We start from the raw sequence: 15,329 nt of genomic DNA, 5'->3' as shown, positions 1-15,329 counted from the left end.
ATTGATGAGGGCCGATGCAAATACATATCGATCGTAGGAGAAGAAGTTTTCTAGGAATCCCAAAGTCAGTTGAGACGAGTCTGAGTTAGTCTCATGTCATTTCAGAAAAGTCTTTTAAAGTAATTTTAGTCCAAGTCAAGTAAAAAGTGATTTGAGTAAAAGTCTCCCATCATTTGAAAACAATCTGACACGAGTCTCAAGCTGTTCGAGACAAGTTTTATGTAATTTCACATCGTCTGAGTCAAACCTCAGGACGCCGGAGTCAAGTGTCATTGAAACAATTCTCAGGCCATTTGAGGCAAGTCTCAACTCATTTGTGATCAAAGTTAATGCAGACATAGATCAATCTTATAAGTGCATTTTTCTACGAGCAGTTTTATGAATACTCTGAAATGATTAAGAAGCTTGTTAAGGTCAGCTGTAATAAAAAAAAACTTCAAAAGAAATATGTCATTTGTGATTCTTCTTGCAGGTTCTGGAGCTTCTTCAGACTCTAAGAGTGAAGGCGGCACTCGAGTCGTTTCTAAGAGCGTCTTAAAGGGGAAATATTCAGCTTTTTGTGGTTTTCTGTTATTTATATCCTGTTATGATGTCAGATGTTAAACATGGTCAAAAATAATTTGTGGGACATTTCATTGAAAGGGTGGTGCAATTTGGTACAAATTATAAGAAAAAAATGGAGAAAAAAAAAGTGTTAAGTTGGTTTAGCTGATGAGTACAAACTCATTATATTTGGGTTCCCAGTTGTTAATTTGGAAACATTTTCAATAAATGACTGAAAATACTTACAAGTATACCTACTTATAAGTAAAAGTATTGGTATATTGCATTCATGGTTAAAAACTCATTAATGAGCATATTTCCCAAAACAACCAAATTAATACTGTAAGAATGAAGAGTTACACAGAAACTACTTTTAGGAAACTACAACTCAACCAAAGTGCCTTTTTCCCATTTTATAATTTTATAATTTGTACCAAATTGCAGCAAAATTAACTATGAATTACCTGTAAACTATTCTGAAGATTTCCAGGAAATTAATAGAAAATAAAGGGACCTGTCAAATAAAACACCACCTAAAAGAATTCTGTTATGGAAGTATAATAATTATATGATTGTATTAATGTTGTTAAAAGTACTTTACTAGCTTAGCATTGGACTTACATAACACTTAAACACTTATACCATATATATATATATATATATATATATATATATACTGTATATATTTATTCCACACATTCTTCTTCCGTGTCAAAAACATGGCACCTACCCACAATGCAACTTGACTTAAGTCACTCAACTGTACAGATCTGGGTGTGTTATGCTAGTAGCGGCTAATGTAGCCTGGAGCTGCAGCCTCCAGCAGAGATGAGGAGCTATAGAGGTCTGATAACCTCACTTCTTTCTAACTTCATCATCATCAGTGACATCAGCAGTGACATCATCAGCGCCCTCTGGAGCCACAAAAGGCTTTTGTACTACTTTTTCACATAAGCAGTAGTGAACGCTGATGTATAAAATCAGTGAAGTTCCCCTGTAAGTAGCCAGTTAAATAATGTGCTGAGCAGAACAAACATGTCAAGAAGAAACATCAAGAGTCAACCAAGATTTCATCAAGGAAGTCACACTTTGTGGGTCTGCAGGGCGAGTGAACTCTTTCCTCTGATATCTGATTTGGACAAACATCTTTCTGATAAACTGACATTTCAAAAGGGGACATATTCTGAGGAAATTTCTAGGTTTATATTTATATTCTGGGGCTCTACTGGAATATTTTTTACATGATTTCCAGTGAAAAACTCCTTATTTATCTTCTACTGGTCCTTTACGCAGCCCCTCAGTTCAGCCTCTGTCTGAAACAGGCCGTCTCTTTAGGGCCCGCCTCCTGTTGAGCACACTCTGTTCTGACTGGTCAGCTTCCGGTTGTCATGGTAACAAACTATAGCAGTGATTTAGTAATTTTGACCACCTGACTTAACCTTCTGGGCCACAGATGACGTGTTTATTTCCTCCTCTGAAGCGTCTGAAGACTGCTGCTGCTGTGTCAGGAGTTAGCACGGAGTGGTGTGATATTAGCAGGTAACACCTCCGAGGGTGAATACCAGCTTCAACATTCACACTCTTCAGATTTGTGCGAAGATCTGCTGCCTGAAAACTAAGTGAAATATTTCTGGAGACTGCTGTACCGTCACAAAGCACTTCTCAACCCTTGTTCTATTTTTAAACAGTTCTTCTGATGTTGTTATATTATTATACACGTCAGAATCCCTTAAAGTACCATTATTTAATGCTTGATTTACCTCCAGAAACAACAGAGAGCCCTTCATTTGTCCATTTATTCAGACGAAAACCAATCTCCTTGAAACACCTTAACATGAAAACCCCATGAATAACAAATTAAGTAGATTTAAAGGAGTGCACGACGTTCCCTGTAATTTACATATTCATTAATATTTGACAAATACATTAGTCATCAAATCCAGACATGGTTAAGGTATACACCTTCATTTCCAGAGCCCTTAATAATCAAGCTAAGGAGAACATTATTTTCCCATCAATTTTCACATTCATTTTCTGCTGCAGACACTCACATTAAACTGGTGTTTAGACCAAATCTGCAGCAACAGCGGCTCAATCCATTCATTTCTATTCTGTTGCATATTAATATACACAGATTTAAATGTGCTAGAGTGAGTCAAAAGGCTATTTTTCACCTGTAATCCTGAAATAAATGTACCTTAAAACAAAGTCTTAAGAGAAGGATTCAATATTACATTAAGATGTATTTAAATAGTTCATAAGCAAGTAGAGCAATAACAAAAGTTAGTGGTAAAGACAGTAGGGCTGCAATTAAATTATTTTTATTATATTTTCTCAATAAATTCATTTGTTTATAAAATCATCACAAGCCTGTAGAGTCCAAGGTGATGTCTAAAAATGTCTTGTTTTGTGCAGCCAATCGATTAATTGTAAATCATTTCCGCTTTAAAAGCAATCACGCAATCACATAAGGCGTTTTAGAGGATTATTTTTATATAGTTGAAAATTAAGGCCCCTTTAAGGCACCAAATAAGGGATATTTTTGTGTTATTTTGTCAACTTTAACTTTTTCTAACACCTTAATTTATCCATTTACTGTCCCTATAAAAATCCTGTTAAATATACCATAACTTAAACATTAATAATGATTAAACTACCAGAATGTGTAAAAAATTTAAAGGGGATATATTCTGGGGCTCTACTGGAATATCTTTGCATGATTTCCAGTTAAAAACTTGTTATTTATCTTCTACTGGTCCTTTATGCAGCCCCTCAGTTCAGCCTCTGTCTGAAACAGGCCGTTTTAGCTCCTGTCTCTTTAAGGCCCGCCTCCTGATGAGCCCACTCTGTTCTGATTGGTCAGCTTTCAGGAAGCTTCCTCCAGCTCCGGAGGCTACGTAAACAAACTATAGTAGCAGGATTTCACTTCTTTTTCTCCTTCTTTACTCCAAATGTCAACTTCTCACATCCATCCGTACATGTTGGACCTGAACAACACATGGAAACACCTTAGCAACATTATATATATATAATACAAGTGTCCCCCTCCTTCTCAGCTAAAGGAGTGCCTCTTGTTTTTTTCTTCTTCTATGGTTTGAGGTGCTGCTGCAGGCTCATCTCTCCTCCTCCCCTCTGACAGTTTATATGTAACGACACAGGAAGGTTCCCTCTGTTTTCATTCGTCCCTCTGTTGTTTTCTCACCTCTTTCATTTTTTTTGTCCTGTATTTGGCCGGGCCTGCAGCGAGCTCATAAACAGAGATTCGGTGGTTCTGTCTCTCCCACGCAGGGATGGAAATATAACGCAGCAGCGTGAGCAACTGTCGCAGCAGAGCAGCCTCCTGAAGACCAAGCCGGGCTCAGACGGTGTGATGCCTTGTGAAATGAATGTGCAAATACTATGCAAATGCAGTGAGAGCATATCACAGTTTCAGGGAGAGGATCTCACCTTTGACAGCCTCAGTGAAGAGGGGGGACAGAGTTTTATTAACAGAAAAGCACCTCAGAACCGAGACAGTACAGATAGTGATGATCTATTCTTAGAGTTTAAATTAGCGCTGCTAAAAATGTAAAGTTTGTCTGGAGGGTGGCGCTAGAGAGATGGTCAGGGTGTCATTAAAATCTAAAGGGTTCATCCTCTGGAGAGCAGGAATGAGATCATGCATTTACTTATATTACCGATTACCAATTTCTGATGCACAGTTTTTAATTGGTAATTGAGTAAGTTAATATTGTAATATTACCACTTTTACTTAAATCAGCTGTAATCAATATTTTTAATAACACAGTCTGATGTGTCCGTGTGTAATGTGTTGGTGATGAACCTACAGAGAATTATCAGAGACTCTGCAGCTCCTCTCGGCTTTACGGGGGTTTACAGTGAGTTTCAGCTCATTGTTTATCTGTCCGGCTGCAACTTTACTGTTCTGGTTCACTCTCAGCGTCTCATAGCGTCGTTTTCAGAGAGAAAAAGCTGTAAAAGCCGCTGTACACTACCTGCTCAGCACCAAACAGCAAACAGACACAGTTAGCTGTAGACTAGCTGGTGAACATAGTGGAGCATTTAGCAGCTAAAGAGCTAGATATTTCCCTCAGGAGTTGGTGGAGAGTAAAAACAGAGCTAAAAGAGAGTGAATATTGGACTTACATTCACCAGGTGGACAGAAACACGACTCCACATGAATGATAATGTTGCTCTGTAACTGCTGGATGTGGAAATAAACAACTGTTTGCTAACAAGTTCAACATATCAACTTAAAAGCTGATGATGAGTCAGAGTTCTGTTCACTACTTGTTTCTGATGAAAGCTAGTGGACTAAACATCAGTTACTGCAGGTTTAAGTAAAGGATCTGAATACATCCTCCATTAGGGAAGGATGACACCGGACTTCCCAGGAGGGTTTCAGTTTCGGACTGCAGCTGAAGGTTGTGACAGCTCTGGTGAGTAATGGCGGAGTGAGGAAACCTCTGCATCAACACAATCTGGCTATCCCCACCCCTCCTTCCCATCCTGCCCCTCCTCTCCTTCCTCCCCTTCCTCCCCCTTCTCCCTCCCCGCAGGCATCTCCAGCTAATTTTAGATAAGTGATGTTGTTGGGCCTTTCTGTCCTCATTAAGCTGGCCGGGCTCTAACACATACACATGAATCATACAGCTCATCACTAATTTAGCGCAGTGGAATTTGTTTGCTGCTGTGCAGAGCAACACACCGCCTCCAGATACAGTTTGTCTCTGCACGCGCCGAAGAAGACGTGGAAGCAGCTGGGATCAACTTTTTGTGTCAATGGACCGTGAGAAACATCCGTCTGAACATTCAAACTGTGTCAGATCAGAGGAGAGATGAAGCTAATGAAGAACTTCAGACTGAACATGTTTCCTCCACCTCTAAGTGACAGTTTGACACTTTTTAAAGTTTTTCTTTTTTAAGTTTTAAGGCTGCCAGTCCAGTCTGTCTTAAAGGTTCTCTGTGGAGTCTCTGACCTTCAGTAGCAACATGGAGCAGTTTTTTGTCTTGTGCACGTCCATGAGGACATACATGCTCGATACACAGTACTGCCAATTGATTCACACTATTCCAGTGATCTACAGGTCACTGAAATAGTGAAAAAACACAGCAATGCAAGAAAAAAGGCAGAGAGGAAGAAGACTGCAAGCCAGTAAATATGGATGTAAACATGCAGGATTTAAAATACTGCACATATATATGTATGATATAGTAGATTCTGGTTTGCACACATGAGTGCATGAATGTTTTATTTAGGGCTGCAACTAATGATTATCAATCATTGTTGATTTATCTGCCGATTCTTTTCTCAATTAATCCTTCAGTCTACGAAATGTGAAAAATTTGTGAATAAAATGGCATTCACGATTTCTCAATTCTTTCTTTCTTCAATTTACTGTCATATACAACAAGGAAAGATGGGAAATTGTCACATTTGAGAAGCACTCATTGATTGTAGATATTTTCCTCCTGAAATAAGATGGTGTGATGATGAAATCTGAAAGTCTTTTTGTCTCTGCCTGCACATCTCTTGTGACTGTATGAATATTTCCTTGTGTTTTAACCTTTTTTTTTTTAATCTGATTTTTATGTCGTCTCGGATTTGATATTGTGCAAATAAAATAAACAAACAAAAACAAACTTAAGAAATCTCTTTTGTAAATGTTTTATGAGGAAGGAAATTGCAAACATAACTTCTGTTTGCTTACAAGAAAATTCCACGAGGCACTTTTAATCAAAAAACTAAAACCATACAGAAGAAAAAAGAAAACAAGTTATGGACCCCCAACAATAACAGAGTGAAGACTGTATTACAGATTGGTTTTACTATTTAAATAAAGACGGTCTTACAAATAAAGTTTTTATATATATATATAACAGCTGGATAGCTCAGTGGTTAACACATATCCAGTGTGGACCCTTAGGCAAGGCAAGCTCTTTGATGCTGCTGGCCTACCTCAGTATGAGTAAAACCGCAAATTCGAGAGTCATACTGGCCCGGACATCGCCCAGGTCAACAAGGTCCGCGTCAGGTGTTGGGGAACCAGGACACCCTGATGAGAAATGGGCTACTGGAACAAGACAGATGGAGTAGGGCAGAGAATAGGGATCTGTTGGAATGCTACTATATAAGTAACCCCGATAAGAGGGGCTACATGCAGCGGTTGTGGGATATATGGATGCTTCGAAACAGCTTAATGTAAATGGTGGCAGCATCACATATCAGAAATAACTGTTGCTTTCAACTTGCAGATGTCTTTGGGAGTCTTACAGTGGTCCCTCATGCATTGTTTTTATTAGTGTGCTGTGTCAAAATAAGAAAAGGGAAATTATATCCTGTTGCAAAGTTGGTGAAACAGAGCTCTGTCACTTGACTATGAAACAGAAAAACTTTAAATTCAAAAAGTTCATGAAACAAATTTCATGTCATCATCAGCACTCATGTATGATGTTACACAGCTTTAAAGTCCAACTGAAATCACATTTAATCATCCCTCTTTGCAGTCAAAAATAATGTCAACATGTGTTTGATTGACAGCAGCTGGAGGGCGTGTAGGTGTCTGTGTTTGATTGACAGCAGGAGGGTGTGTCAATGTCTGTGATTGACAGCAGCAGGAGGGCGTGTAGGTGTCTGTGTTTGATTGACAGCAAGAGGGTGTGTCAATGTCTGTGATTGATAGCAGCAGGAGGGCGTGTAGGTGTCTGTGTTTGATTGACAGCAGCTGGAGGGCGTGTAGGTGTCTATGAGTGATTGACAGCAGCTGGGCGGAGACAACAGAGACAATGTGAACAAACTGTTGTAGCTACGAGTCATGAACAGATAGCATGTCTCTAACAGGGATTTTGAAGAGCAACGATCAAACCAGCATCTTACGGGTCCGAAGTGACATCTGCAGGTATGTTTACATGTTGTTTAATGCGCTGCAGCTGAGCAGCTAATTAGCTGTCTAGCCTGCTAACTGACATTAGCGGTGCACTTTTCCCTGGTGAATGTTTGTTTGGTGGCTCGTTCAACAAGCTGCAGGACAAGATGTGTGTTCATGTTTGTAAGTTAGATAAGGAGACTTTAGCAGGAAAGCTAATGTGAGTTAGCAGGATGCTATCAGGCTCAGTGTGAAAGTCCAGCTATGTAAGTGGATGATGGAACCGTATTTAAATGAATTAATGCGAGGGGGCACAATCATGAAATCAAAGAATTTAAAATATAAATTTCTTCCTTTTGGTTTCTGATTTTTTTCCGTTTTTTTTCTGAGCTACAAGTTAAACGTCAAAGGTCACAGTTAGAGCTGCAACTAACAATTGCATTATCAATTGTTGTTTATTTTCTCAATTGATTATATTCTCAATTAATCGATCAGTAGTTTGGTCCATAAAATGTCAGAAAATGGTGAAAAATGTCAATCAGCATTTCCCAAAGCCCAAAGTGACATCCTCAAATGTCTTGTTTTGTCCCGACCAACAGTCCACAACCCAAAGATAATCAGTTTACTGACACAGAGGACGAAAGAAACCAGAAAATATTCACATTTAAGACGTTGAAATTAAAGAATTTACAGCAATCTACTTTCAATCATGTTGTCAAAAAAAACTTGGTCACCTCTCATCTGTTTGACCCGAGCAGCTTGATGTTTCTGAATCCACAGTGATTGACGAACTGATTCTTTATTTACACTCTGAATCTTTTCACAGTGCTGAAGTCCACCCACAAAGCTTCATCCAGACTGTGAAAACAGCCAGCGGTCTGCTCACACTTGACTGATAAAACGTTTTACATCGACATCTGTCTCCTGTACATCACATTTGTCTTGCTGCTCTGCTGCAGGAGAAACAAAAGGACAAGACGTCATGAAGTCGCAGATGTGGTGATTAGAAAGTGAGGAAGAGGAGGTTTCAGCGTCAGTATGTGGAAACTGACAAAGGAGGAATCTCTGGAATCAGACAGTTTGAAGGGTTTTAATCTCATCTACTGTAGGAAGATGTAACGATATACACTATCATCTGACAGATTCTTGCATCATTGTTGAAGATTTGTCAAGATTTTTTAACTCACTGGATTAAAGAATTAGAGAGCACCAAAACCTGAAAGATGATTTTTGAGACTCCACAAAAACAGACATTCCTGTTGGTTTATCTTATCAATAAACTATTTCTCAGATTAATTTCCAGAAACAATATATTGTGTATCAATATCACAAAATAGAATTATATACTGTGATAACAAAGAGCAATATTTTCTCAAAATAACATGAGTATTTTGCATGGTTGTGATAACAACATTAATGATATGATAAAATATGTAGCAACAGTCGAACTCCGCTGGTGAACTGTTTAGACATCATAACAGCTGCTGAAATCTGCTCACAGGATTTCTGTCTCTCTTTGAACTAAACAGGCTGCAGAAAATCTAATGAAATCCACTGTTTATGTCAAGTGACTAAATATAAGCATTTATACACATTCACAAGTGAATTTCATGCTTCAGAGACACAAGCTAACAACAAAAACAGACCCAACGCATAAACCAGTGGTAGGAAAACAGCAGCCTGTGAGCCACAGCTGGCTCTGCAGCAAACATATTTGGCCCTCTGGTGAAAGTTTTGACTTTCATAGTTTGCATCAAAACTTTTACATATTTTTTCCACAAATCTCCTGTAGATAATAAAATAAACACAAGGCTCTTGTAAATCCCAATTACTGTAATATAACCTTGTTACATCTAATACTGCCCCCACACGAGGAGAGGCATTAAAACTATGGTTGCGCCCTGTTATTTGAACAGTAAATGGTGCAGAAATTAAACTTTAATGTGTCAATTACTCAACTTTAGCCTGTGTAACCTGTGTGACATAATACCCAAAGCAAAAACAGTAAACCCCATGTGCATGTTCCTGGTCTTGCTGAAGAGGGTAAAGGTAGAAAAAAATATATCTATTGTCAATAGACACGAGAGCATCATTGTTCACATACTTGCGTGTGAACTTTTTATGTACCTAGAGGATTAAAAAGTTTATCCACTAGAGGGCAGATCAGGGTAGAATCATTCCTGACACCAAATATGTCATGATTCAAGGTGTTAACATGCACTCAAGTAACCAGGTTACAGTCGACTTTCTCCAGTAAACTGATTTCTTAAACATCATGAGAAACCTGGCTTGTGTAATCTATAATTGGGGAAGGGGATTAGAGAAACCTGATTCTCTATGTGGATGAAAGGAGAGATCATTATGCTTTCTCATATTTAAAATAAGTCAAAGTCAAGTCAAACTAAAAGTGGAAGCACCACTAAGTAGCCTCTAGAAGTTTAAATGAGTCCATTTCCACCGCTGAATATTTGACTATGAAGTTCAAGAGAAAGAATCATTGGCTCAAACAGACAACAGCGACACAAAGTACCACAAAGTATTTTTGTACACTAGTCAGCTGAAACAGCTGACAGTTTGTCATTCGTCAAGGCAACGGCTACAAACCTGATATAGACCAAAGCTGAGTCACAACCAGCCACCAATTCAAACTACAAACAACAGAAATGTCACCTGACAGCGTCCTCTTACCTTGAACAGTCGCAGGATGTTGGCCACCATGATTGACACGGAGCTGGCCGACGCTCCGATGACGCCAACCACCTTATCTGGCTTGGCGAAGATGGGTGGATCGCCATTAGCGCAGCGGACATCGGAGCCGTCCCTCTCGATGAGTGCCTGGACGAAGGTGAGCGACTGCTCCAGGGCGTAGGTATCGCGTGAACACGTGTCCAGGATGCGCGCCCCGAGCGTCACGTTGGGCAGCAGGTCCGGGTCTTTGTTGATGAGGTCGATGGCGAACAGCATGGCCTCCAGCCGATGGATCCCCTTCTCCTTCTTCAGCTCGCCACAGGGCACTCCCCTCTCGCCGCGGGCATGCACGGGGAACAGGCCGCCCAGAATAATGTCACCATCCAGCCGGATAGAGTGGGCGTACTCCTGCTGGGGCTGCTGGGAGTCCGCCAACACAGCGGGCTTCTGGGAGCTGGAGCCTAGCAGCCAGCAGCTCTTAAGCATCAGCAAAGAGAGGAAACAGTGGCCAGTGACAGTCGGGGGCTTCAAACCCCTCGCCATCTTGCAGTGAGTTGAGCTGCAGGGAAAGGAAGCGGTGATATATCAACAGGCAGGTGGTTGTAGCAGCAGCACTGACGGTTTGGCGAGGACGAGATGAGCCAGACCATGGAGTCCCCCGTTACCCAGGGTAGGGTCGACCACGGCGGGCGGTCCCACCTACAAACACTGACCCTGATGTTTTCCTGCAGCACAGGTTCCTGTGTCGGACATACCTGTCGAAGGCAGCAGAGGAGGCGCAACTTTAAGGTCTCAGCAGCTCCAGTTTCACATTCTTCCAGAAACCTGTTCAGACAGAGGAGTAAACAATCAATACATGATCAATAAACAAACCTCTAAACCAGAAATCCATCAAGCAGAAATTCAGAGCACAGGTGCACCACAGGGCTGCTGCTTCAGGCCTCTGCTGCCAAATACCAGAACAATCGTATCATTACGTTTGCAGATGACACCATGTGGTTGATAACAACAAAGAGTCCTACAGCAGAGAGTTGAAGGAGTTAAGAACAACATCTTTGAATATCAGTGTAACTAACAATGAACGAATAAATAATAATGGGTCAAAATAACAAATTGCTTAAGTGAACCAAATGTTTTGTCAGTGCTTTTTGTTAATGTCCCTCCACTGCAGCTCAACCGGGAAACACAAAGATGGAATTTAGTCAAGCTTTGGAAGATATACAGTTGATTTAGGATATTTTGATAGCTGAGAGTGACAACACTAGGGTAAATTTACAATTACAATTTCATTTAGCAAACGCTTTTATCCAAAGTGACGTACATCTGAGAGCTGATACAACACAAGCAGGGATCTAGTCAGGAGAAACAACATGACTAAGTGTCATAAAGCTAAGTTTGAGTCCAATAGGACGTCAATGCCAACAGGCGATGCATAGAGTGCATAGAAGCATTGAAATTGAGAGGGACTCTGCAGATCGAACAGAGTTCTGCATTCCACCACTGGGGAACAAGTGGATCCCGGTGGTGGAACTCAGGTTGAGGTTTGGTTAGGTTTACAAAAGGAAAATGTTTTGGGGTTAAAAAAAAAAGTACTTTGTTACACATTAAAAATCACAGGGTTAAAATTCTAACCAGTTTGTGTCAATATAGCACCGACACAACATTGGGTTAACTTTAGCAAGTTAGACTCACAACAAGCTTTAGCTAAAAACTGTCACAAATGTTTTGTTTCTTGTACAAAACGATGTGCAGGTGACATTCAAACGATACACAAATTTTAACAATCAATAACAAACTGTGACATGTAAATTTAAAAAGAGTAGATTATAATAAGCTTTAATTTGGGTAAATAACCCAAAAGTCAAATAAAAAATAACACTGAAACTGGGTCAAAATAACCGCTTGTCTTGAGTGGCTTTCTGAGTAACATTCATCCAGTATTGCGTGGTGCTATATCGACCAAAACTGGGTCAAATCTGACCAAGTGATATTTAGTGTGTACTATCCCTCCACTGCAGCTCAACCAGGGAACACATAGGGGGAATTTAGTCCTAAAAGAAGACTAACATTTAAAGATTCTTGCAAATTTGCACTGCTGAAGCTTCATATTCACTTCAGACAAACTTTTAAATGCATTTTGGCACAAAATGAGGACTGTGGATTTTGTCATCCATCACTTAGATTGAAATGACTTTAAGGAGGTTTCTTCAGGGCCAGTATGAGCAGGAGGAATGATTACAGCCAGCAAAACCTCTTTCAGTGCTCATATGGCAACTCTGTCTCCTAGAAATTACATTCATATGTGACTAAACTGTTTTCCCAGTGCTTTAACAAACATAATCTCTGGCTGGATTATGTTCACAGGTAACGTTTTCACTAGCAAGGGCACCATCAACAAGATGTGTTTAAATGATTTATTAAGAAAAGCAACTGATGTGCATAGTTCTTCCGCTTGCTGACTGTGTTGTGGGGAAGTTTATAGGGAATCCGCTGCAGCACCCGGGCAACGACGGACCCCCTGAGGACCCTACGAAGGAGAGGAAGGGGAGGAAGGAGAGGAAGGAGAGGAAGGAGACGAAGAATCAGGAAGAAACAGGAAGAGAGAAATAGGGGGAGGGGGAGGGGCGCAGAATACGAGAGTGAAAGAGGAGGAGAGGGTTAGGTGGGTATTTATAGTGGTGCAGTCGAGGTGTGGTTCTCCTCTTGAAACTACACTAAATAAGCTTCAATTGTGGAATGAATGAAGCTACGTTTCTATGTGTCTCTGCAGTGGGGGGGGGGGAGGTTGGGGTGGATGGGGGGCTACAAGATGCAGGACTCTGACAGCAGAGACCCGGGTTCACATCCTGAGTCTCTGCGTGTGTTCAGGTTTGGTTCAGGTTAGTGAAAGATGCTGCTGTTGTATTAAACAGAGACCAGGATCTTTCATCAGAGTCTGAACACAACCACAAACACCTTCATACTGCTGCAGTTTCTATACTAGCGGATATTTTACTGCAACATCAGATATTTTGATGGAAAATAACAACCAGGTATGTTGTGTCTGAATATTTCACTCAGACGTTCAGTATCAAGATTTTTGCAACTTGCCAAACACAATAATTAAAATTTTTGTCATTATGTTGAGAGAAAATGTGCTTCAGCAGCGTTACGTTTCCTGCAAAACATATTTACTGTTGCAATTTAGTTGCATACAAACGCAATTTCTAGGAGACAGAGTTGCATTTGGACACTTGACTGTTGTTTTAAGACAGACTTGAAAAATCTTGAAACCGTCCTTTAAATATAATTTTACACACACACACACACACACACACACACACACACACACACACATACTCATCCTCAGGCAAACATGGAACAAACACACATTTTTACAAGAGTGAACCACATCTAAACTCTCAAATAGACAACCATAAACGCGCGTGCACGTCTCTCTCTCTCTCTCTCTCTCTCTCTCTCTCTCTCTCTCTCTCTCACACACACATATATATACGACACAATAAACAAGCTCACACACACGCGCGCGCGCGCGTTTTCACCACAACACGCATCACATCTATTCAACAAAGTAAACACGGAGGCGCGCGCGCACGAATCAATGATAAACCCGCGTGCACGTTGGACACAGCTTCACACACACACACACAGGAATAGGCACGAGCTCAAGTTACATTCCAGCACAATCAGCTGAAATCAGAAAAAACGTGAATCTGATCTGAAACACAACCTGAGATCCTCACTATTGATTGATACTCATTGATTGATTAATTGATTGTAATGGTGGATAAACAAGATAAGAATCTGGGAGATGTCACAATGAGAGCTCGTATCTCCAACATCTCATCCAAAGAAACAAAGAAAGATTATAATGCAGAATAATCATATTTTTCGTCTTAATCAATAAAATGCTGTCAGATCTTAAACTTGTTTTTTATTTTTTTTTATAAACGCCCACATACATATTTAATATCTTGTAAATTCTGCGTTCAGGTACCTTTTCTCTCCGCAGCAGGAGCAGGTGTTTCCTCTGTCAGTGTCACAGGTCAGACAGATGTTTTCTGTCTCCAGCTGTTTGTCTCATCACATAAACATTTTCTGATAAATTCCTCCGCAGGGACTCGATCATCAGCATCCATCCACCAAAAACATTAAATCCAAAATTCCACTTTTTTTTTGTGCTTGCAGCTACATAGCAGAGCGGCTCCTGGTCCTGACTGAAGCGGTAAATTCCTCTGAACGGCAGGTTTCTACTGGATCACCTGCAGGTGTCGGTTCGGGTCCCTCTCCTCTCCTCTCCTCTCACAGACAGTCCTGGCCGCTCTCAGATCAGTGTGCCGGACTGCTCACCACATGAATACACGCTCACATCAGAGGCAGCTGGTTCCACAGGACCGGAGTCAAAGGCGCGTTTTGTTCGCTCCGAAGTGCGCGTTGCGGCGCGGCGCGGCACGGCGCGGCTGTCCTGCGTCACAGGAAACACGGGAGGCTCCCAGGCTCATCACACCAGCCGAGTTCAAGCTGATGAGGGTCCGAGGATCTCATCAAGTTCCCCGGTCACAGAGCAGCGACAGTATTATCCCGGTGAGGAGGGAAAAGTGCGTCCAAGCTGCTGACAGACACATGAGACGCGGCAGGAGCGACAGAGTCACAGATGAAGTTAATGAGCTTCATCACGCAGCCAAGCAGAGAAAGAAGCTGCTGAGTTAAAGCAGCAGACATGGCGGCAGGACGCCCCCCAGCGGACAAACACACCAACAGCAAACAGCTGCTGCAGCTCTGAAGGCTGAGAACAGACCATCATCACAGTTCCTGTATATAAAGTATATTTTTAAAATGTGGATTTAAGTTTAACATAAGTACTACTTAATAAAACTACATTTTCCTTGGTGTAGCCAATTTTTGGTGCTTTTGTAGTTGTAGTCTAGAAAGTATACTGAAACCATCGTTTAACATTTAAAGGACAAGTTCACAGTTTTTCATGTCAGTCTTACAACAACAGTCAGGAGCCCGAACGGACACGGAAATAGGGTTTTCTTTTTTCATCTGAAGTTAATATGAAGCTTCAGCATCCAAATGAGTCAAATCAAGTAGATATCTTTCAACGTTACAGTCTTTTTAGTGCCAAAGTCCCTCTTTTTGTTACTATACTTCCACCTGCAGCTCAACAGGGAAACACTGTCCGAGGAAACACAAAGAGGGAATTTGATGCTAAAAAGACTGTAAATGTGT

At 40.8% G+C, this 15,329-nt stretch overlaps 1 protein-coding gene across 2 annotated transcripts in view; it reads right to left on the bottom strand.

Annotated features, from left to right (window-relative positions):
• Positions 1 to 14,900, bottom strand: part of LOC137183662 (metabotropic glutamate receptor 8-like) — a 160,702-nt gene extending 145,802 nt beyond the window's left edge. For both annotated transcript variants that reach the window (XM_067590855.1, XM_067590856.1), the window contains exons 1-2: positions 14,095 to 14,900; positions 10,098 to 10,922 (exon numbers count right to left, since the gene is read on the bottom strand). In XM_067590855.1, coding sequence (XP_067446956.1) covers positions 10,098 to 10,640 — 543 coding nt within the window. In that variant the 5' untranslated portion in view covers positions 10,641 to 10,922; positions 14,095 to 14,900. The remainder of the gene's footprint in view (positions 1 to 10,097; positions 10,923 to 14,094) is intronic.
• Between the last annotated feature and the right edge of the window lie 429 nt (positions 14,901 to 15,329).

This window comes from Thunnus thynnus, chromosome 5 (assembly GCF_963924715.1).
Source record: "Thunnus thynnus chromosome 5, fThuThy2.1, whole genome shotgun sequence".
Lineage (NCBI taxonomy): Eukaryota > Metazoa > Chordata > Actinopteri > Scombriformes > Scombridae > Thunnus > Thunnus thynnus.
The sequence above is the reverse complement of the archived record's forward strand: the minus strand, read 5'-3'. Positions and strand labels throughout refer to the sequence as shown.